Genomic DNA, 25,448 nt, shown 5'->3' on the forward strand with positions numbered 1-25,448 from the left:
CCAATACTCATTATGCCAATACAGAAATGAATAACAAAGGAAGCAACACATCACCAATAATCCTGGTTTCATGACATTCTGATTATTTCTGTGCACATTATGGGTATTGTGTATTTAGCTTTACATCTTTTTCAACTGAACAACTTATTCTAGACATCTTTATAGATAGTATTCTTCTGTTTTAATGTACAATGGATTATTTAATTCTGTTATTATTGGGTATTGAGGTTGTTTCCATTTTCACATTATTTTAGACATTGTTGCAGTGAATATCCTTATTCATCCACCCTTTATAATTAACCATTTATTTCTGAAGAATAAATTGACATTAAAAGTATAAGACTTGCATCAAATTATATGTCCCTCCACAATGTTATTGCCTTTCCCCACCACCTTGAAAATACCCACTTTATAAATCTTCTTTTCTTTTAACTTTCAACCTGATCAGCCAGATATATTTGTGAATTTCCCCTAAATGACTAGGAAAGTTCAGCACTGTCATGTTACTGGACATTAAAAAAAAATCAACTTTATTTGTCCAATTTTCTAAGTCAAGTCTCCCAGAAGCAGTGTTTCAAATTAGGATTCTTGTGCAAGTGACTTACTGAGAGTCCTCTGTAAGGGAATGAGAAAAAACAGAACAGGGCAGAAGAGGCAAATACGTGGTTTCAGGAGAAATCTACACTCAGCATAATCCCATGGGGTGTTCAGGGGCATAAATTGTACCACCAAGGCCAGTGGGCTGGGCTGTAATGTCCTGTATCAGTCACTGGCCATGGGCCAACCTCAGAGGAGACAAAACTTCCCAGGTATCTCCAGGTAAAGTGACTCTCATCAGCCCAGGACAATCCTCTGGAAAAGGGTGAAGAGAAGTCATTAGTATCCAACATCTGAAGCACCGGCAAAATAGGTACACCACCCTGGGAATGGGGATCTGTGTGGATGCTAACAGCATGTCATGCCGGGCATTTCAAAAAAAAAAAAAAAAAATTCTTAAAAGCTAAGCATATTAAACATTCCTGGAATATGCATTGTAAATGTACTTTCCCAGTTGTTGTTATGTAGAGACAAATCAATCAAACTTTGTTTTCTGGCTTTGATGACCATGCTTAGCAGGTCTATTCCAATCCAAGATTATCATTTTTTTAATTAACTTACATTTTCCTCTGGTACTTTACAAGTTTTTTAAAGAATTTAAAACTTTAATCTACCTGGATTTACTATGGGTATGTATTGGGTGTGAGATAGAGATTTGACTTAGTTTTTTCCTAAATAATAGCTGACACTTCAATATTTAAATTAACATAACCAAGTAATAAATAATAAAATAGTTGGTACTTTCTTTTTTTTTAGACAGAGTCTCACTCTGTCGCCCAGGCTTGAGTGCGGTGGCACGATCTAGGCTCACTGCAACCTCCACCTCCCCGGCTCAAGCAATTTTCCTGCCTTAGCCTCCCGAGTACCAGGAATTACAGGCGTGTGCCACCACACCTGGCTAATTTTATATTTTTAGTAGAGATGGGGTTTTGTCATGTTGGCCAGGCTGGTCTTGAACTCTTGACCTCAAGTGATCTGCCCTCCTTGGCCTCCCAAAGGGCTAGGATTACAAGGCTAAGCCATGGCACCTGGCCATAGTTGGTACATTTTATATGATAGACCCTGTCCAAAGTAAGCCTTCTACAAATATTAACCTATTTAACCTTTGCAATAATGTCACAGGTAGGGAGAACAGATGAAGTGAGGCACAGAGAGGTTACATAATTTGCCCAAGGTCATAGCTAATGAGTACTAGCAAGTTGGGTTTTTAATGCATTTAGTTTTTCTTTCCCCTATGCACTTAACTGGTATGCTGTACTGCCTCTCCCAAATAGATAACCAATCATTTCAGTATCACTTACTGAACAATCAATCCATCATTTCTTCTTATATCTTAAGTGTGATCTTGGACCTCCTGCTCTTTTCACTGTTCTGAATTTCCGCACCAATTAGTTCTAATTACAGTACTAGTTTTGTTATACTCTGTAATATTCAGCATTGTAAGTCCCTCCCATTAGATTTTTCTCTGAAATTTCTAGTTCTCATATTTACTCTTTCAGCATACTAAGCCCAAAGACCAAACAGATAAACAAGAAAACAAAAAATACTTATAGGCATTTTGATTTTAAATTTTGTTAAATGCATAATTTGGGGGAGATTTTGATTTGCAATTTGTCTCATTCAAGAAAACAGAATGTCTCTCTCCATGTATTCTTTATTTTCCCTTTATTATTACTTTCATTAAGTTTTCTTTATAGAGCCCCTACACATTTCTTGGTAATTTACGTCTTTGTGAATAGTGTCATCTTTTAAAATTATATAACAGGTTACTCATCAAAACTGCTTTTTGTGTATTTATACATAATTGGCCACTCTGCCAAACTTCATCTTGGTTTGGCAGAGGTATTGTCATCTTGCAGCAATTAAATCAGTGGTTCATTTTAACAAAAGTAAATATTAGAAGGAAACCTGCCTCTGCTATTCACTGGTGATCAGCCATCATGCCCTACTATTGTGAACAATGGCATAAACGCGTATGAATAGAGAGCAGGCACAACTGCAAACACATACTACACAAATGTGTAGTAAATGGACATAAGCTGAAAGGCACCTTATTTCTATTTTTTTTCCCATTTACTTCACGAGTTTTCCAAGACAGTCATATCTGCAAACAATTTTACCTCCTTTCTATAACATGAAAATCTTACTGTATCTGGTGCAACTGTAGCTGGTACGTCACTAATTCATAAATTAAGGTGGGACATCACAAAAAATTGAACATACATCCTGTTAAGCATTTTGAGTTTAAAATAGATATATGTATACTTGGGTACCAATTTTAAAGAAGGGTCAAAGCCTGTTCTTGGGAGTATGAATACATTGACGAGAGATCCAAAGTTATCTTTTTTGAATTCTAGTCCCTTTAAAGCAGAAAAGGAACCTGACATTAACGAAGTAATCCAATGTACAGTTTTTACTGATCACCCCCAAATTTGTTATCTTCTCACACCTAATTTGACAGCAGTTCTTTATAATGACTCTTTTCCAAACCTTTCCAAAGTGTTGACTTAGTTTTCCTGGGAATTCTTCATTTGCCCCCAATAGTTAATCAATTTTCATATTTAAAAAATTAATTTACATAAAATGCTAAATACAGCTGGCATAAACAGATTTGTGAATAAACACAGCTGACTAAACTTAAGTGGGGTGAAGGCAAAAGCAAACTGCACACAAGGAAGTGGCAGACTTTTGGTGTGTGGGCTCAGCAGCACTGGCCTCAGTTTTACAGAAGGAATGGGTAGGTTAATCCATCAAATTGGCCAAGTGGTAGTCAAAAATGCTTTTGGAGCCATCATGTTTAATATACACAAAAAATAGACACATATGAACATATATATGTATGCATAAAATATTCTTCTACTTTAATTTTGCCATGGGTTTTTATTGTTGTCATTTTAAAAATCAGGAGATTTTAAACTTTATTAAATGTCTTTTTGGCATCTATCAAAAATATTCTGATTTTTCTCTTTGACCTATGAATATGATAAAGGATACTGCATTAAAAAGAACTGGAAGGCCGGGTATGGTGGCTCATGCCTGTGCCTGTAATCCCAGCACCTTGGGAGGTTGAGGCGAACAGACCACTTGAATCCAGGAGTTTGAGATCAGCCTGGACATGGCGAAACTCCATCTCTACAAAAAAAATACAAAAATTAGCCGGAATGTGGTGGTGCAGGCTTGTGGTCCCACTTACTCGGGAGGCTGAGGTGGGAGGATGGCTTGAGCCCAAGAGGCAAAGGCTGCAGTGAGCCGAGATTGTGCCACTGCAATCCAGCCTGGGCAAGAGAGTGAGGCCCTGTCTCAAAAAATAAAAATAAAAATAAATTTACCTGGTCATGATGTACTTTGTTTTAATGGTTTTTTTTAACTCAATATTTTATTTAAACATTTATATTCATTGGTGAGGTTACAAAGCTTTCTCTTTTTAAAATTGTATTTTATCCAACCCATAGAACAGTTTTCTTTCTCTTTTTGTTTTTAAAAAATTCTTATTTAGTTATACCTCTGGCTCTACTCCATTGTGTTTTAGAGCCCTTACATTAATATTGCATAAATGTACATATTTGTGTAAAAAGCTACTTCTACTTAATATGATCCCATTATAAAAATAAATTATTTCCAAAATTGGCTGAGTCTGATGCTTTGCTATTTTTAATACAGCTATTAGGAAAATCAATATTAGGTTTTTAGGGGTTTCTAACTAAAAGTAAGGAATCCTATTTCAAAGACCTCCCATAGGTAAGAAGCAGTGAAGGAAGAGGCCAGGTGTAATTTTACATGTGTATCCTCTCTCGTTACACAAATTCTATAGCAATTCTTTTAGAAAAAACTGTTGATTTGATGAATACATGAAAGAAGCTTAAAACAAGATCAACTAAGTCACTTCTTCAATGTAAGTTTGAATATCTTCAAAATAACTACTATTTGAGTATGAACAAGAAACTTTCGAAAGCAGCTCTTAAAATATTCAAACATCTGGCTGCATGTGGTGGCTCATGTAATCCCAGCACTTGAGGAGGCCAAAGCAGGAGAATGGCTTGATCCTGGAAGTTTGAGACCAGCCTCGGCAACACAGTGAGACCATGTCTCTACAAGGGGAAAAAAAAAACAACAAAAATAGCCAGGCCTGGTAGTGCACACCTGTAGTTTCAGCTGCTTGACAGGCTGAAGTGGGAGGATCGCTTGAGCCCACAATTGAGGTTGCAGTGAGCTGTGATTATGCCACTGTACTCCAGCCTGAGCAACAAAGCAAGACCCTATCTCAAAAACAAAACAAAACAAAAAATACCTAAAACATCTTATTCAAGTATATCTGCTGTTATTTATCACTTACACAAAGGAGAAATAAATAGTCTTTCTCTCTTAAAGTATATCTAAATTCATTAAGCTGGCAGCCTATTAAAAAAATGCTTCACTAGGTTTCATTTGTTGTTTTAATGGATTGGAAGTAAAACTGTTTTTATAGGCTATTGATTTCTAGCTCCAAATGAAAACAGTAAATCACACAAAGGTTTTATTTCTGTTGTGGCTGATGAACTATAAAAGGTAAGAAGGCAGTGCTGACATAGACTGGGGCATTCTTTTCAGCTCTCACACTTGGCTTTCTTGGAAGCTGGAAGACAATCTTCATCCCCTTCTGATGGGCGAGGTTTCTTCACTGTAGAAATAATTCCAAAAGCAGTTTTTCTAGTTTCTATAAAACAGGGAAACCATTGTGCTTGAAGTTAAGACATAATTTAAAATGAGGTGGTTTAACATATTACTTTGGCTTACAGCACTAGTAAATGATAAGCCATAATGAACTGCTATGGGTGCTAGTGCCATTTACTGTCATTATCTTTTTTCCCAACATAAACAAATATCAATATATTATTAACATCTAATTCATTCCTGAAGATTACCTCATGGGTAAAACTGCAGGACAGTGTTATCTCCAGTGGTCTGTCCATGGCATCTTATGTAGCCAGAACCCCGTCATAGACATTGGTGTAGCAGATACTTTATATATGATAGACAGAAAAATCAAGAGAGCAAACACAGTAATAGAGTGTATGGCTCCCAAGTGGAGCACATGCTTGCCTCATTTTACAGCATGTACCCTATCTCTCTCATTAGAACATCAAGGTACCTCTGAAGAATCAATTGTATTATATTGCCAACACTCAACAATGGCCTGGCTATGCAAAATGTGTTCAATAAATACTAGTTGAGTTAATGAATAAAATCAAATTCATAAATTTATTGATGTCTTTAAATGCTGACAATGAACAAAGAATTAATAGAAATTATTAAATGCCTAGATTAGGTTGGCAGCAGAGTTCAAATATTTAACCAATTTCTCCTAGAAACCTACTAATAGGCTAGGCACTGTGTCCATATACAGAGGGTATTAAGATGCCTAACAGTCGGTGTTTTTCCCCATAATACATGCATGTGAGAAGCACAAGAGCAAATATAATAGGAGTGGAGGCATCCACAAGAATTAACTGCTGGATAAAGCAATGAGGTATTATATAAAGGTGACACTACTCTGAATAGGGTAAATGGAATAAGAAAAAGAGAAGTATTCCTTTACAAAGCCATGGAGAGAAAGGTACGAAGAACCTAGGTAAGACAGTTTAGAGGACAATATGGCTGATGTGAAGGAGGAATATGAAAAAATTAGGAGAAAATGAGGCCGGAAGGGTAGGTTATGAAAGGCCATAGTGTCATGAAAATAGACTCCAACTCTGTTCTTAGAAAGGGAAAGGGATTATGGAGAAGGAGAGAGATACCCATTAGCTACAAAGGTGGCAGAATCAAAACAACTTGACCAGAAATTTAGCTATGAATTATTTCTTATTTCAAGTAATAAAAATAAAGTCAACTATAAAGTGTTAAGCATTATTTTCCCATTTATCAAGATTAACCTAGTAAATCTACTTTGCCAATTATTTTAAAACACTTTTATTTATAAAAGGGATAAAACTGCTCTCAAGGTCATTAAAATGTCAATATAATGAGAACCTCAAAACAAAAACTATCAATTATTTCCATTTCACCAAATGAAAAATGTCACACTTAATAGCTATTAATTTATATCACTGATTCTCTACCCATATAGTCTAGTCTAAAAATCACCTGAAATAAAACATTGTGAAAATCAGCACTTTTAAACAAAATGCATTAATTTCTTTAGTGTTTTTTAAAAATAAATGCATTTCAGTAACAGTAGGACGTTACATTTGTGTATGCTTTAGTTTACAAAATGTTTTCACATATAGTATTTCCTTTAATCATCTTGCCGAGGAAAATCTAAAGGATTATTTACAAGTGAATAATTTTGTTCACAAGGGGCTAAGGCAGGTGTCCCCAACAGGTTCATTTTGGTCCAGGGGTTGATTGACGGCATGAACTTTGTCAATCACAGGCCAAAGACTCTGACCTTAGGCCTCTTTCCTTTATTCTTTCCATACAACCTCCTCAGAATTGCTATTCATTAGTTTCTGGATTTCTGGACCCCCCAAGGAACCTAATTCTGATTTCCTGTGGCAAGCCTTCCAAGTTGAAAGCCAACTACTATGTGTCCAAAGTCTTCTGCTTGCCAGGTATCCATGCCTGACCACTGTCATGATTCCTCTCATCATGAGGTTTCCAGACCCTTTAAGGACCAAGTAGACATTTTCCAATAGTGTTTCAGTGCACTGCTGTCCTTCTTAAATGTGGCACTCAGAATGATACAGATGCTGGCTGAGATTTCATAAATAAGAGTATAATAATGAGGCTTTGCATTTCCTTGCCTCAGAATCCTTTATTTATAATATTACCTAAGCTGAATTAGCAATCTTAAGAACACATCATACTACTGTCTCATACTGATCCCAATGGCAACGAAAACCAGGGTAACCATATTTTATCATCTATTTAGGACACTCTTCAGGGAACAGAAGTGCTAATAAGGTCACAGAAACAGCAGGCACAAACTAGAACTGTCCTGGGTACACTGGGGTGAATGGTAATGCCACCTGAAGTTCACAAGTCTTCTTTAAGTTTAGCTCCTATAAAAGCCTGATTTTAGACACAGAAAGACAAACATCACATGTTCTCACTCGCTCGTGGGATCTAAAAAACAAAGCAACTGAACTCCTGGAGACAGAAAGTAGAAGGATGGTTGCCAGAGGCTGGGAAGGGTAGTGGGGGGCTGAGGGGGAGGTGAAGATGGTTAATGTGTACAAAAAAAAATAGAATGAACAAGACCTAGTATATGACAGCACAATAGGGTGACCATTGTCAATGTAACTTAATCGTATATTTAAAAATAACTAAAAAAGCATAATTGGATTGTTTATAACACAAGACAAACGCTTGAGGGGATGGACACCCCATTTTCCATGACGTGATTATTATGCATTGCATGCCTATATCAAAATATCTCAGTACCCCATAAATATATACACATACTATGTACCCACAAAAAGAAATTCTAAAAAAAAAAATTCATTACATATTATATATTGTATGCTGAATAGTTGAGTTCTTAAAGTCAAATGCAGGACTTCCTATTTTCCTATATATAAAATTATATATGTATTTATATTTTAGTTACTGTTTCCTGTTTAGTCCATTTTGGAACCCCAACTGTTACTCAAAATCTTGATGATTGTTTATTTAAAATAGATCAAAATAATGACAGAACTATGAAAGTGTGAACCAACTGTTCCCTAATTTCAAGAAAATCATCATAAAAAATCTCAATTAATTTGATCACTCCCAAAGCTTATGTGATGAGTTCTAGGCTACATAACACAAAAAACTCAAACTAAAAATGCTGAAACTAAAAGCAAAAATCATCTAATTTATGGCAAGCCAATACAGTAAGCAGTTCTCTCAAGTGGAAATCAGATCAATAAAGCCCAACACACAAGCCCTCAATAACCTAGCTATTCATATGACAAATATTAGTCTATATGTAGCGATCTACTTTGAAGTTTAAAATTCATTTGGGTGATATCAATGAAACTGCTTCTTAACCACTACAACTAGTCCTAAGAATTATAAAGATAATGAAGACAAAACAGTGATCAAAAGCTTAAGTTGTTTTAATAAAATTTCAATTTCATTTTCCAAAGTTTCAGCATACTTTTAATTTTTAACATCTGATGAATAGGAAATTCAGTCAGTGAAAAGGTACGTATACAAAACATAAGTAAAAAATGTACAGTCTGGCCGGGCATGGTAGCTCATATCTGTAATCCTACACTTTGGGAGGCTGAGGCAGGAGGATTGCTTGAGCCCAGGAGTTCAATATCAGCCTGGGTAACATAGTGAGACCCTGTCTCTATTTAAAAACAGAAAAAAAAACAACAACAAAAGAAAACAGTACAGTCTGGACACAACTTGATCACGGTAATAAGCAAACATGGGAAAAGAAACATTCTGAGTTATAATAAATGTAAAAGTCACAGTCTATGTTTTGTTAGTTGGATTTTTAAAATGTATTTGCTGTTTTTGTTTTCCTAATAAATAGTTTACCATATATTTTTAATATATCAGTTCTCTAAAACAGATTTTCAACAGGGACAGCATGGCCCTCTGGTGAAGGAGAAGAAGGGAGATTAGAAGTCTATCAAAATGTGGGCAGGAGCACACATGTATAGCTGGAGGAATACTCATTTCCATTTCTGTAATGAAAACTATACTCATTCTACAAACTTTAGAAAGTAAAACCTGAAGTGAGGGTAAGAAAACACTGATGGCTATGGTTAGAAGAGGTTGAGAAAAGATGACCCCAAAGGAACTCAGGAGGATAGGGCAATAAAAATAGGTATGGCTGTAAAAATGACTTGCTTCTAACATGACCATTCAGTTTGTACTGGAAGAACTTGCTTACCTCCATGGAGAAGTGCTGCTCGGCAGTTGGTGGATACCGCAGCCTTGGCATCACTTTCAGAGAGCCCAAACAGCAAGCCTCTTGGGCGAGCGTTAAAGATTTCAACCCGGAGTTAGCCAAGGCCACGAGACTAACACAAACATAACAGAAAGTGCCAGCTAACCTGGTCGTGTTGAGAGGTTAATCAATTCAACAGCAGTTCTTAGTCCAACTGGAACATGCATCTGAGAAAAGACTCATTTAACTCTAAGCTTTTATCATATGAAGTCCCTTGTTCCCTCTTTTCTATCTCAGGATTAATTAAAAAAACAGAAGCATAAAGATCTCTATAAGGTCATATAATTTATTTTTGAAGTTATTAATTGGTAAACTTACAGTAAAAGGTTGAGAAAAATACCACGTTCAACTATAATACGGCTTCGAATTCAAAATTTCCTGAAGACAATGTCAACAACTTTTACTCAGAAAAGGATACAGGTTTGCCACGTCATATGGCCCTCTTATTTCTAAAGGCTGAAATAAAATGAACAAAGAGTAGATATGAGAAAACTATTTATAACATTTCAATAACTTATAGCAAATTAATAGAATATTTAAGTATCCAAAAATAAAAAATTACATAAATTTAAGTCCTTATAATTTTGATGGGTTTTATAGTTTTTGAAAATATAAGAGACGCTTGAAAAGCATTTTGTAAAAGGATAAAAGAAAAACTAATTATATAAACAAAAGTTGAAGCTTAAAGAAAATGGGGATAAATTTTACTGCTCAGCAATTACAATGAGCAAATGCAGTTAAAATAGAAAAAAATGCAACAAATATTCATTTACTATTTTAATTTATCTCCTAGAAACTGTAAAGTTTTATAACCTGAAAGATGAAAACAAAGTACTTCATGCTAGACTTACCCTTTCTGCAGCACTAGATATAATTACATTCTACAAAATAGAAAGTGATTAATATTAATCTTAGATAAATGCAAAAAAAAGGAGAGCTTCATAATATAAATAGCCAGTAATCACATTTTAACATTTCAGGCTCAAATACCATCTTCTTTTAAAGATAAGGTAAATGATTAAGGTGAAAAAAATGAAAGACTTCATGTCAAACTAAAGGCAATCTGTAATAAAAAACAAAATATGTTTTCCTAACAGATCTTAGTACAGATGAATTAAGTTTAAAAAACAAGAGGAAAAGGTTACATAATCTTAATTCAATTCAGTGAGGACAATTGTTATTCTAGACTTTTCTTTCACAGTATGTAAACTGCAAATTTTTATCAAAAGATATGGCTTCCAACACATCTTTTTCTCCCTTTTATTATTCTTCCCTGGGTATTTTTCTTTCCCTTAATACTATCAGAGCTCACTGAAATGGGAGAATTTTTTCCTATGCTTTGAGAACATTTTGCATTAAGGAAAGGAGTCAGTTTGACAATTCCAGTGTACCACTAATAATGAACTGCCAGATGCGAAAAACATCCTAAAATTATAGAACCATACCTTTCCTTTGCAGATTTGCATCAAATTGAGGGCATTGGAAATTGTATACCTTCTCATTGTGGAGTCTTTGATAGCAGGGCTATAAACAAGTTCAAAAGCCAGGCCTCGGTCAATTGCCTTCACAGGAAATAAAGAAAACTGTCAGAGATAAGCATGCACTGCCCTACTTCATTTTTCACAGATTCTGTCTCTACCTCCTTCCTCACTCCCTACCACTCACCCCTTACATGTCAAGGTACAGCTTTATGAAAGACAGATTAACATTCAAATGGCACTACCCACAAGGAGAAGAAAGTAAATCTGTGGCTCTACTTGATCAAAAGAGTTTATCTTGGCTGTGGGGAAGCTGACTTTACATAAACAGGAATTATGAAGAGGCTAAGAAGAACAAAGTCCCAATGGGGTGAGAGAGGGGCTATTACTCCATGCACTATCAAAAGGAAAACAGAAATGTACTCCCTACATTTAGAGTAAACTGTATGCAAACATAGTAAACCAAGTAATCTGACCTACGAATGCACAAAGAGACAAAGAAATGAAGAGCTGAAAAAAGCCCAAAGAACCAAGGGTGGGTAGGTCTTTCAGGTAAGTAATTTATTACCTATATGTTGAAGAGAGAATAACAGCCATAGTTAATTGAGTGCTGACTATATGCTAAAAGAGTCTTATATATAATATTTAATCCTTAACTGTAATATCTTTATAAAGCATTACTGCAAAGACTGCTAATTGCCCAGATATCTGTCCTCTCCTTTTTCTTTAGTAATAAAGCCCCTGGTTTTTCCCTGGGCTTATAGCTGCACAGCAAAAAAGATGGAAGTGCCCTTGAAGATTTTGCCCAGCTCACCATACAAGCCTGGCTTTTTTCATGAGAAAAAGAAACTTCTTTATTTAATGTACTCTTACTACATAGGGATCCACAGGTAAGTAGATGAGTGGAAATGAGATTGAAATTAACCACCATACTATTCAGCTTTCCTAATGAGCACCTAAATGTCTTCATCCATTCACAGAAGATATGTTTTAAGCCTACTATGTGCAAAAGCAGAGATGGTTCCTCCCTTCTAAAAGTTCACATTTTAGTGGAGGAGACGATCAATAACCACACAAAAATATAAAACTTCAACTGTGTTAAGTGCTATCAAGTAGAAGTTTGGATGGGGGTGAGGAAGAAATTAAGTAGTTAAATAGCAGAGGAAGGTGCATTTTCATAGGGAGGTCAGACTTTTGCAATGGCAAAGTCTCCAAGGTTGCAGCAAGGCAGCATGTAGCGAAGGTCAAATGCTGGAGAAAAATAATGAGGAAGACAGGCTAAAGAGGATGGGAAGGGCCAACTGTGCAGGCCTTTAGAGCTGATGACGAGGATTATTCCTAATGGAGAAAACATCTGAAGGATTTTCAGCATAGAGAGGATAATCAGATTCTCACCCTTTCAGTGTTTAAGATAGGTAATTTGTCCACATGACTCACAAAGCAACATAAGAAAACAATAAAAAGTACTGTTTGCATCTCCGATCCTATATGCCCTATCCCTTCCTCCAATAATCACTTTTATTAATTTCTTGTGTCTTCCTCCAGAGTTTCTTCATACAACTATAAGCAAATATGAATAGATACTATTTTTCTTTCTTATCCAATTGCAAAAGTCACTTGGGGGGCAGTACTCTTTCGAATGAATAAAGAATGGTAGGCATGTTCTAGGCAGTATGATCCAAGTCTCTGCTTGGCAAATGAGTTTCGATTGCCCAGAGTATGAGTTGAGACCGGCCCAGCTGTGACTCCTGTGGTTTACTCCTGAGCATTTACAGGGAATGGAGAAATTTGTCTTTTTCTAGAACTGGCAGTCTCTCTTGATTTAATTCACTTGCACTTCAAGGCCCCTTCTACTTTTCCTTCCTGAACACAGATTTCCTTAATTCTTCCTCTGGCTTCAAGGCTCCCAGATTTTATTTTAGATTTTCCTGTCTGTCTGATTCTAGTTTGGTTAGAATTTAAATGCTATTTTCCACACTGCAACCTTCCCCTCTCTCATTTTTTGACTTTTCCCCGTCTCTAATTCTTTACCTGTGTTGATTATTTCTAGGAATGACATTTGTTAAGATGTGGACTCAGGAAGGGGAACATCACACATGGGGCCTATCACGGGGAGGGGGGAGGGGGGAGGGATGGCATTGGGAGTTATACCTGATATAAATGATGAACTGATGGGTGCTGACGAGTTGATGGGTGCAGCACACCAACATGGCACAAGTATACATACGTAACAAACCTGCACGTTATGCACATGTACCCTAGAACTTATAAAAAAAAAAAAATTCTGTTATAGTTGAATGTGTATCTCATTCTCTCTGCCAAGCTTGTACACTTCTTGAGAGCTAGACTGCCTTTTACATAAAAAGTGTATATTTATATTTTGAGTGAATAAACAGTAGCTTATGGAAAAGATGTCCTGTGATAACGTTGTTCATTATAGACGATCCATCATCAAAGGAACCTCGATGCACCTGGCTAACCAAAAGCCACAGATAAACAGAAACATCCCTTTTAGCCATATTATCAGCCATCTCCTTGGCTATATATTTTACCAAAACTATTAATTTGGTAATAGTTTGGTAACAGCTGAAGACGCTGATCTGTATTTCTTTTCCTTATCCTTCTAGTTGTGGAACTATAATACAAGGCAACAGGATGATGAAGAGGGGAAATAAATGAAAGAGATGAATGATACATAGAGTTGGATGGCTAGATCTCAAAATATTCCTAATTGACTGAATCTAAATTTCTAGACCCTTGTGGGGACCAAATCAAAATAAAAACAACTTTTGTAGGGGGAAGGGGAGAAAAAAAGGATATTATCAGCATAATTATTTTTTAAGAAAAAAGTTCTGATTTTCATCTTGGTACATGAACCAAGTTTACTTTAAAACTGCTATAGGAATTCTTGAAAAAGAAAAATTAAAAATAATGCACTATTGAAGGTTATGAATATTTCTTTCACAGTATCTCATTTTAAATTTTTAGATGGATAAAATACAGACTCATTACCTGGGATCTTGCTGTAAGACCATTTTAATGTAAATTGCCTAAAGCTCATCAAATGATTGTTCATAACAGCCTCTTCTTAACAGTGCCTGCCTGATTAGCTTTTGTTCTCATGTCTGACCAAAGGTTCTGGCATGGGTGGGTGATCAGATTTTTTTACTAATGAGAAATAACAGTCATAAAGATGCTACTAAGGACAGGTGTGTGACAGTTGAATCAAGACACAGCGGCACTAAAATTCCAAGTATTAAGCAAAGCCTTAGAGAAAGACGAGAAGAAAATAAGGAGCTGATTACTGGGACAATATACTGATTCCCTGTTAATGTCATAAAAATTAGTTCTTTATTCAATTCAAATGAATGACACCCTTTCAGTGTTTAAGATAGGTAATCTGTCCACATGACTCACAAAGCAACATAAGAAAACAATAAAAAGTACTACTTGCATCTCGGATCCTATCTGCCCTATCCCTTCCTCCAATAATCACTTATATGAATTTCTTGTGTCTTCTTCCAGAGTTTCTTCATACAACTATAAGCAAATATGGACACTATTTTTCTTTCTTATACAAAAGGTAGTCTGCTACATTCCTGTCCTGACATGAAAGCTTTTCCAAGTCAGCTCATAACTTCCTGTTTTACAGTTGCACAGTATTATATTGTAGAGGTATAGCATGTATTTAACCAAACCTCTAATGATAGCCTTTGGGTGGTTTCAGTGTATCTGTAGAATAACACTGAAGTGGGATTGCTAGTCATAATGGGTTGAATCATGTCCTCATCCACAAAAGATATGTTGAAGCCCTAAACCTCAGTACCTCAGAATGTAAACTTATATTTGGAAATAGGGTCACTGTAGATGTAATGAGTTAAGATGAAGTCAAAATGGAATAGGGTAGGCCCCTAACCCAATATGACTGGTGTTCTTATAAGACGATGGCCATGTGAAGACACAGAGACAAACAGGGAGAACACACTGAACACAAAGGCAGAGATTGGAGTTATGTAGCTGCAAGCCCAGGATTACCAAAGATTGCCAGAAAATCACCAAAGCTAAAAAGAGGCAAGGAAGGTGGTCCTACAGATTTCAGGGGGAACAAGTCCATGCTGACACCTTGATTTCAGACTTCCAGGCTTCAGAACCGTGAGATCATACAGTTTAAAACTGTTGTTTAAATCAGTAAATGTATTTGTAATTTGAAGAGTTGTTGCCAAATTACACACCCTCCACATAGGGATTGTTCCAATTTACACTGTTACAAGCAAAGTATAAGAATGACTGCTTTCTTGCAGCCTTACAACAGAGTGTATCTCTAATCACACAGGTGATTTTAATGTGAAATCTCTTACTATGATAAATTTAATCATCTTTTCATGTGTCTAAGGCCTGTTTGCATTTCCTTTACTGTGAAATGCCTTTTTCATATTCTTAATCCATTTTTTTTATTGTTCATCTTTTTTTTTTAACTTATTAATTTCTAAGTACTCTTTGGTCTTTCTGTGTTAAGGGAGTAAGCTTTTTGTCTATGACATGAGTGAAAATTTTCCGTCAGTTTGTCATCTGTCTTTTAACTTTGTTTCTGGAGTTGTTTGCTGTTGTTGTTGTTGTTTTTGCCACAGAAATTTTTAATACTGGCACTGAATGGACACAGTACTTAACACATTAGATTCATGTGTGATAAAACAAAGTTTACAGAACACTCACATCCAAATCAAGCATTTATAGCATGAATGGAACATTTATTCCATGAATGGAACTACCTCACTGCTTTAGATATTACTAAAATCTCTCAGTGCGGAGTAACTGGACCACAAAGACAGAAATGGATTAGGGTTAAAGGAAGGGCTGAGGGGAAAACAGCAGAGTGTAAAACATATAAGATCCCTTAAAATAACTCAATAAGCTTGGAGTCACTGTTAAATGACAATAACATTGAAATGGAAATAACATTGTAAAAAAATCAAAGGGAAAGTAAAGAGATACGTGCGGCTTTAAGATCATCCTTCTTCTCACAACTTGAATTCATAAAGCTCATGTTTTAAAATATGAAATTACTCTGCTTAACAAAGAGTACTGCTGTAAAGTAATTTTAAATAGCATTTCCCAGTAGGAAATGACAGATTTGGAATCAAAGCTTGAGTACAAATCCCTAGTCAACCCCTTGAGAGAGTCATTTAACTGTGTGAACCATGAACTACCTGAGAAAGACTGTATTACCTGCATATGGAGATAATTAATATCTACCCATCCCAAAGCTGCTGGGCCACAGCAGGTATCAAACTGCTCGTCATAAAATGCTAAATAATCTGAAGTCATGTGATTATCCAAGAAGAGGAGTGGAATCCAAATTTTTAGAAACACATCTATCACATGATAGAGTTGCAATGACAAGTTACTTAGACTCCAGAAGAGGTTTGTGGGAGATTTTAGAGGAAATTGCATAATTGAAATTATGGTGCCCTAAGCATGCAGTGAAGATGACAAAAGGGAGAAGAGCTGCAAAGCACACAAATAGAGTGTTTGGTATGCTCTAGAGCTCCTGGGCCCTCTTTCACAATCCCAACCTTCCAAGCTGAAGATCTTCACATGGCGTCTGGCCTATTGGTAAAATATGAACGACTTACCTTTCTTAATACTGCTTTTCACCACAACCAAAGAAAAGGGCCCAAATCGTAACAAAATTAAGATCTGTGCTTAATTTAAAGTAATCCGGGCCGAGGCAGGTGGATCACTTGAGGTCAGAAGTTCAAAATCAGCCTGGCCAATATGATGAAACCCCATCTTTACTAAAAATAAAAAAAAATTAGCCAGGTATGGTGGCGGACGTCTGTAATCCCAGATACTTGGGAGGCTGAGAGCCGAGGTCACACTACTGCACTCCATCCTGGGTGATAGAACAAGACTCCGTCTCAAAAAAAAAAAAAAAAAAGTAATCCTTACAAAGTGATCCTTTTAAAGCCAGTCTATGAACTTCTCAAGGCCAAAAACAGGTTTATCCTCAAAGCCAAAGGAACATGCAAGGACCAAGACTGAAGACTGAACTATCATCTACACCTACTTACTACATGTTCTGTGCTCTCACAATGTATACATTTCCACCCTTTGTGTAGACAAACAGCTCCACAGCCAGACTGGATATTATGTTACAAATAATACACATATACCTATACCACAACTATTATCTACTCTGAACAACAAGCTGGACCCTGTATGTTTCCAACTTTCTCACTTTAATATAAAAAATAGGTGAATAAATTAACAGGGACTAACAGTGAATAAATTCTGCTTCTTGACCAATTCACAGTGCAGCCTACTCCTCTACTAGATGAAGACTAAAAATAATCTTGTGCAGCCTTTCTTTCTACTCCATCATCTAGTTTTTATTAAACAACATATGTAAAATGTTCACACCAGATTTTTTTTAAAGCAGACACTGTGTTAAACCACATATCCCTCTAACTTGACAAAATTTTTTACTTTTCAGAATTCTTAAATTGAAAAATGTAGGAATTAAGCCAAAAATGCCCATCAAACAACAGTAGCTTTCCTGAACTTCCCAATGGAATCAGGGGGTGGGGTGTCCTGGTGTCACTATCTTGAGTGCCACTGTCCTCCTCATGTTGCCCCGCTGCCCCACTTCCCTCACTGTATATACTTCCTGCTGAATGCGGATATCCAGCTAGTGACCAACAACGAGCAGAATTTGGCCACATCCCCTATGCTATACCCTGAGATGCTAAGCTCAACATGTACTTATTCACTCAACAAACTGTAAGGAGGACTCATTATAGGCAAGACAGTGGAGTACTTAAAAAAGGACCATGACACAGCTAGTGTTCTCTAGAAGCTCACACTCTGGTTTAAACAATAATACAAGTTCCTAAAAATCCCAATTAAAAGCTCTCACCGAAGCAGCCACTGGGAATCTTACCATTGTCGTGAGACATGAGGAATTAAGTGCTGTGCACTGCTGTCCAATCCACGGACCTGGCCTTAGCATCACATGCTAGCTCCTCCCAACCAAGGTCACAGTATCATATGTGGGCTTATTCAGGCAAAGCCGTCTAGAAAATGACCTTCCTAGTTCATTAAGGTGAAGACAAAGGTGAAAAAGTTGTAAGTTCACTAGCAATTTGCTGAGTGGCTATACTGCCCAACTCTGGGGGTGCTACTTCCATAGAAACTGTATTGGCAGTTTGAGGCTGGTAAAAAGGTTAGGCAAACTTCCAAAGACAGAGATTGCTACCTCTGGAGAGAAACAATATGTGAGGCCAACAAGATTGTCATAACCTTGAGTACTATATTAATTTGTGGCTTTTATCATAGGTACCTGGGGCACATCAGAGATCTTGACAGACAACCAATCACAACTTTCCTAATCCTGTGTGACTAAAGAGCTGAATGACTTCTTGCAGTTTTTCATTTCCCCACATTTGACAAACGAGCTGCTGCACAACATAGATTTCCAACTTGAAAATGTGGTGATTCAGGGGTTTTTCACTGTTTACTTATTTATTTATAAGTACTGGCAACACCACAAGGAACCAATGATTTGAGCTTAGCCTATATTGTTATGTTCACTAGTACTGTCAATATTTACCCTAGGCCAGGCATGGTGGCTCACGCCTGTAATACCAGCATTTGGGGAGGCTGAGGCGGGCAGATCACAAGGTTAGGAATTTGAGACCAGCCTGGCCAACATGGTGAAACCCCATCTCTACTAAAAAAAAAAAAATACAAAAATTAGCCGGACATGGTGGCATGTGCCTGTAATCCCAGCTACTCAGGAGGCTGGGGCAGGAGAATTGCTTGAACCCGGGAGGCAGAGGTTGCAGTGAGCCAAAATCGTGTCACTGTACTCTAGCCCGGGTGACAGAGCAAGACTCTGTATCAGAAAAAAATTTACCCAACAAGAGCTTTCATGCTTTTCCCTTGAAATATATGATTATATATTTTTAGTTTGAGTAGCATATTTTTAGGGGTAGAACATAAGCTAACTTAAATTTTTCCACATTGGGTGGGTCAGGCGTGGTGGCTCACGCCTGTAAGCTCAGCACTTTGGCAGGCTGAGGTGGGAGGATCGCTTGAGCCCAGGAGTTCAAGACCAGCCTGGGAAACACAGTGAGACCCCAACTTTACAAAACATAAAAAAGTTAGCTAGGTGTGGTGGCATGCACCTGTAGTCCCAATTACTCAGGAGGCTGAAGTAGGAGGATCACTTGACCCCAGAAGGTTGAGGCTGCAGTGAGGTATGATCATGCCACTGTACTCTAGCCTGGGCAACAGAGTAAGACCCTGTCTCTAATAATAATAATAATAATAATAATAATAATTATTATTATTATTATTATTGTTGCCACACTGAATTTTCACATACCAATTTTCCATTTTCTCCTCCTATTGTCTCCCCCTAATTCTCAAGCCAATGCCTTAGCACCAAAGAGATTTAAAATTGAGAAAGTTATGATTCTACAGAGGCAAAAGAGCAGGGGAATTATCCTGCTTTGAAAAACTTCTTACAAAAATTAATCTTCTGACTCTGATAGGATTGGATATGTAATTTGGACTGTATTTGCTAAACTCTTTTTTTCTCCTCGGATACCAGTTTTTGAGAACAGGAGACTAAGTAGGGTTTTGGAAGCCACTATTCTAAAAGAGCATCTCAACTCTTCCTAGGATCTGATTGGCAAAGCAAATAGTTAACAGCTGTGCTGACCTTATGCTACTAAAATAGTTACTGGTGTGAAATAATATTACCTTATGATGGAAATGGAAGGAAATTAAGACTTAGAAGAAGGCATGGCAGATGGAAGATGAAGGGTATGGGAAAACAAGAGAAAACTATGTAGAAGGAGAATGAGAAAAATTCTATAGCAGAGGGAGAAACAAAAAAGTTTTCTGAACACATGGCCATCCTATTAGGTTAATATAAAAGTAACTCCGGGCTCTTTGTGAATAAGCATGCTTCAACACATATTTTAATTTTGCATAGACCATGTCTATGTGATGCCATGCCCTGTTCTCTCTTGACTCTCTTTAGCTTGCTGGTGCCTCAAGGATCCTCTGCTTTTTATTTTTTCCCTTCCCCTTCTTTTTTGACTGCTCTGTTCCCTTAATAATCGATGTTCAGGTTATAAGTATCCATGATTATTAGCTATCCTCTTAAGAAATATCCTTCATAAATTTTGGGTTCTATAGCCTTTTAAAAACATCTTAATAATTAACGGGATATTTTTAATTTTAAATTTTCTTTCTCCCTTTGTTCAGCTTTCAAAACTAAAATTCTCTTTTCTAAAACCGCCTCCTATTCCCTAGCCTTTGTTTTTCCTTCTAAGAACACTGGTTTCTTCTGCTTCTTTTCCAATTTGCTAATGTAAGTTTCTAAGATTCAAATACAGGATGGAAAGTATAACACTTACCACATTAATAGGAGGTCTTTTGAAGTAAAATGGTAGTTTCTCTGTTACAGTTATGCAGACTAAATCCACATCTAAATGTGTACAAGCAATCTGTAAAGAAGAAAAAAATAGGTAAGGCCAAAAGGAAAATTGGCACAAGTAAGAATGGGAGATAGGGTCAAACCCGATATAATAAAATATAAGTATGGTTCACTCCATAGGTGTTTTGATGGTTCTGTATTGAAATACATCTTACCTTTTACAAAGTCAACTGTTTTGCTACTCTTTTAGGTTGGGTTTAAATGGTTTAACTGTAATCCAGCAAAAGCAGATTATGTCCATAGACTTTCTCAAAAGATAGAGCCTAGAGACTCTCTAACTCATATGGTCTTCTACATAAGGATGGTTTGTGGAGTGAGGCTCAGTTTCTGGAAGATTACTTCAGACTGTTCCAGAAAGAAGAAACTAACTATTCTAAATCCAAGGAAAAAATAAGCCAAATGGAATGTATGCATGGTCCATTTATCCCACAAACTATTTATTGAGCAACTCTGTGCCAAGAATTGTCCCAGGGCTGTGGCTCCTATCAAGTCTAATGAGCAGTTAAAGAAGTATGAACACAGCACCTCATGACATTTGTTCAAAAACTAATAGAAGGAATCTACATAAATAGTTAAAGCAGAGCTATTACAAGTCAAATGATAATGAATGCATTTTCTCAACTTTTAATTTCCCTTTCCGTTGTTTTAATTTTTGCTATGACTTGTTGAGTAATACTCTGCATTTTCTTCTCAAAGAGATTGGAAACTGCTTATAAAAACCACATACAAGATAAAATAAACAGATAAGAAAATCAGGATAAATGGAAAATCAGGGAAGAAAAATAAAGCTGGGAAAAGGTTACAAGCGTAGAGGGCAAGCCAGAAGACACTGCTGGAAGAAATATACCTGGCTCTGATTCTGCCATTTGATTTATAGTGATAAAATATTTGGCTGTTATACATTACATTAAAAATAAAGCTTACTGACAATGCTAGTGTGTACAGGCTTGACAGACAAATTCAAACTTCCAGGATGGCTATGCTGACAAAACAACATCAGTGGCACGTACCAGGGGAAAGGGCAGAGTAAGGAAGAGCAGAGAAGAGGGAGCAATAACGACCTGTAGGATTGGTGTCAACCTTCAGCAATGACAGGGATACCATATCTTGCCCTTTCTCTTCAGAATCCCCACTTCAGTCACTCCTACTCCAACCCCAGGGCTTTAGGAAGCAAGTAGAGATCAGAGGCTGGCTAGCTTTAAAACAGTCATAGTAACTTAGTAAGCCTGGGAAGCAATGTTGTTTTGGTAGAAATAATTGGCTCTTAAAGAATCTGCCCCATCCCAACTGCCACAGCTGTCCAACTCATAAAAGAGTCATTGAAAATTTAATAAGAGTGGATGAAGGAAAGCTCTGAATGATAGCTGAAACAAATTCAGCTCTGTTCACCATTTTTTATCTATCATACTGGCAAAGATAAAAAAGTTTGGTACTACCTTGCTGACATGAGAATGAATAAACAGGCACTCACAAGGTCTTTAAATCAGTATAAGGTCTTGAAAAACATTTTAGCAATGGCTACCAAAATTTTAAACGCACATACCAGCAATTCTACTTATAAGTATGTAGTAGGTATAAGTGAAGTCTTCTGTAGAGAAGTCTCTATAAGTGTAGAGACTCTAGAAATATATTATGTAGCTATATACCCTACAAAGGCTCAGGGGACATTAGTAAAATGACAGTTATTGCAATACCAATCATGAAAGACTAGACACAATTAAACATCCCTCAATTTTACTTAAATAAATTATGATTCCTTTATATGATAGAATATGCCAACTCGTTACAGGGAATGACGTACATCTCTAATGGATATTATGGAACAACCTCTAAGAAACTGTAAGGTAAAAGAAGTATGGTGTTAGGTAGGAAGGAAAGAGGAAAGGAGAAAGGGGGAGAACAAAGAAAAAAAGATGAGGTAAATAGTATTTCTAAAAAGATACACAAAAACTATTATGAGTGGTTGCTTCTGGAAAAAATGGGGAGGGAGTTTTAGGTGGAAGTAAGGTGTACTTTTCAGTACCTTTGTAATGTTTAACTTAATCATCATGAATATAAATTATTTCTTCAGTTTAAAAAGCTGATTAATTCTTGAAAAGCCTGTTAAACATTCTCCCCAGAATGAAGCTAAATTAGGTTACTTTTTACATACATATTGTTCCTTTCTTCCCTTCTCCTATATAAGAGTGGCCAATTAAACAATGGCTCTATGTTGGTTTAAGTATGTGCAAATACATGAACTAACATAAACTTTTAGTTACAAGGGACAGCTCCACATGGCTCCCTCTGACACTTCAACGTTAGACTGCCCCAAACTGAATTATTTTGTTATTTAGTTTTCTATTAACCAAAATGTCTAATTGATACTTTTAGATAAACACAAAATAAGAGTTAATGTTCACACTACAATGAAATGCTTTCTATATCATTTTAAAAGATTAAATTATGCCCAATAGAGCCTTGGGGTTAAGAATCTTATCACGGTTTTCTCTGAAAACTGGTAGGTTACATATGAATTCACATCAGCTGTCCATATCATTTTTTTTTTTTGGCCAGTGACTCCCATGACAATTTAAAGAAAACGTATTCCCATTAACATGCACACATATATACACATCTTTGCCTCTATGGCACAAAAGGAACAGGACTGCAGGGGTCCATATTCCTCCCTGAATCCCTTTCAAAGATATCAGGTTGATAAATTGTGAAGAGACAATCAGACTTACCAAGGAAAAAGAGAGATGCCCATCAACAGTGGCGCTCAACTTTAGTGTGTATAAAACTCCCCTAAAAAATGTATCAAAAATGGAGACAACCAGGCCCTACCTCCATCGATTCATTAAGTATGGCCTAATGATCCGCATTTTAATAAATATCCCAGGTAATTCTAAAGCCAGTGGAGCCAGACCTCATACTCCAAGAAACACCAGGACACTCCCTTCCTCAAGATACTCTACAACAGTGCTCTGCAAAGGAAAAGCATGAATTTCAGGAGCAGGAAGAAAATAAAACTTTTATTTCCATTTACTTTTATTTTTTAAAAATAGAGACAGGGTCTCACTATGTTGCCCAGGCTGGTCTCGAACTCCTGGTCTCAAGTGGTCATCCTGCCTCGGCCTCCCAAAGTGCTGGGATTACAGGCACAAGGTACTGGATCCAGCCTCCATTTACTTTTTTTTTTTTGAGACAGAGTCTCGCTCTGTTGCCCAGGTTGGAGTGCAGTGGCACGGTCTCGGCTCACTGCAAGCTTCGCCTCCTGGGTTCACATCATTCTCCTGTCTCAGCCTCCTGAGTAGCTGGGACTACAGGCGCCTGCCACCACGCCTGGCTAATTTTTTGCATTTTTAGTGAAGATGGGGTTTCACCGTCTTAGCCAGGATGGCCTTGATCTCCCGATCTCATGATCTGCCTGCCTCGGCCTCCCAAAGTGGTGGGATTACAGGCGCAAGCCACCACGCCTGGCCCATTTACTAAATTTTTAATTCACTATCTTAAGATTTGTTTTGTGTGTATGTAGTTTTTGTAAGGCACACCGGTATAATGAGAAATGCAAATAATTTATAAAAAACATATATATATTTGGAAGCAGGCTCAAAAAATTTTTAAACTGATAGGGTGCACAATCAAAGCAGGTTAGAGACCACTGGACTAAATAACCTGAATTCTCCTCAACCTGCTCAGCTGCTTTAAATCCTAAATAGGAATAATTGGTCCAGATGCTCCTGAAGCTTCTATGCAACTCTCTCTCTGTGTCATATTCCACAACTGTCCCACATTCCAAGGAGCCCTAACCAATGGACACCCTCAAAATCTTTAACCTCTGCCTTATCTCCTTAAGTAGTTATGGGGAGGGAGTTTCTGTGAGAAATATTCCAGATACTCTGAGTAGAAAATATAATGGTATGTTATGTCCTATGGAAATGATGCTACTTAATGTGGTTAGATTTTATACTATTGACATAAACGTGTGTCTGTGTGTGTGTATGCTTGATGACTCATCTTGGAGACCTAACTTAGTTTTAGAATACCATACCTATAGAGACAGATAGCTGTTAGAATTCTAGATAATCAACTTACAAACAAAACAAATAAAATGACTTATAGAATGTAACTTAAGAAACAAACTGCTTGCATTTGACCTGATTCCAAACCACAATATACTTATAAAAGCTTTAAAAGAGATGTCTGTTAAAATTGATTTCCTATAGAAAACAGGGAGAACTCTAATTTCTATTTAATCTTAAGGAATGGGTAATATTTGGATAGAGAAGAGGAAGATGTTCCAATTTTTAAAACTGCATTTTCATATAACTTTTTGAGTATATGTGTAAAGTCAATACTTTGTGCTTTCTTCCATCTTCCAAAGTATTTTTGACAGGCCCATCTACTATCATCAAGCATGTGTTCAGCAAATTCAAACTTTAAGTCTGAGAAAAACAGTAAGATAAACAAATAATAAAACTATTATATGAAATTACAATATAGCCTAAAACCCAAAGTCCTATCTTTAGAACATACTTGCTGGGAGATTTAGAGCAAATCGCTCAGCCTGAGTCTCAGTTTTCTCCTCTATAAAATGGGGATAGTAATAAATATCTGTCCCAATTATCCTACAGGATTGTTATAAAAGTTAAAGGAAATAAATATGTAAAAGCTTTTGAAAGGTTTTATAAATGTATACCTTCTTTTGTTTCTCTAATCATCAGTAAAGGCATATGGAAACGTAAGTTGCATGATCTTCAAAATTAATCCAGAAACCAAATGTACAACAAAATGCTTGGTACATCAGCAACTTTTATTCTAAATCACAACTGAGTTGCTACTATTTAATAACAAAACTAAATTGCTGCTATTTGTTTAACAAATTTGGAAATGCCCGTGGTCTGCCTTATATTAAACACTAGTGGTTTCAGCACTGAATTATACTTTCTTACAGAAC

The 25,448-nt window shown here is 36.6% G+C and overlaps 1 protein-coding gene across 2 annotated transcripts in view; it reads right to left on the minus strand.

The window, feature by feature from the left end:
• Positions 1-2,886: 2,886 nt before the first annotated feature.
• The window catches only part of RPP30 (ribonuclease P/MRP 30kDa subunit), a 31,527-nt gene continuing 8,965 nt past the window's right edge, over positions 2,887-25,448 (minus strand). Inside the window, exons 6-13 of one of the 2 annotated variants that reach the window (XM_011947853.1) lie at positions 20,430-20,519; positions 10,969-11,085; positions 10,375-10,404; positions 9,942-9,979; positions 9,467-9,546; positions 5,192-5,290; positions 3,787-3,892; positions 2,887-2,957 (exon numbers count right to left, since the gene is read on the minus strand). In XM_011947853.1, coding sequence (XP_011803243.1) covers positions 2,951-2,957; positions 3,787-3,892; positions 5,192-5,290; positions 9,467-9,546; positions 9,942-9,979; positions 10,375-10,404; positions 10,969-11,085; positions 20,430-20,519 — 567 coding nt within the window. In that variant the 3' untranslated portion in view covers positions 2,887-2,950. Of the gene's footprint in view, positions 2,958-3,786; positions 3,893-4,882; positions 5,291-9,466; positions 9,547-9,941; positions 9,980-10,374; positions 10,405-10,968; positions 11,086-20,429; positions 20,520-25,448 lie in introns of those variants that run through there. The other variant, XM_011947854.1, reaches the window with a different exon arrangement.

The sequence above is a fragment of the Colobus angolensis genome, unplaced genomic scaffold (genome assembly GCF_000951035.1).
Source record: "Colobus angolensis palliatus isolate OR3802 unplaced genomic scaffold, Cang.pa_1.0 Scaffold270, whole genome shotgun sequence".
NCBI classification, from domain to species: domain Eukaryota; kingdom Metazoa; phylum Chordata; class Mammalia; order Primates; family Cercopithecidae; genus Colobus; species Colobus angolensis.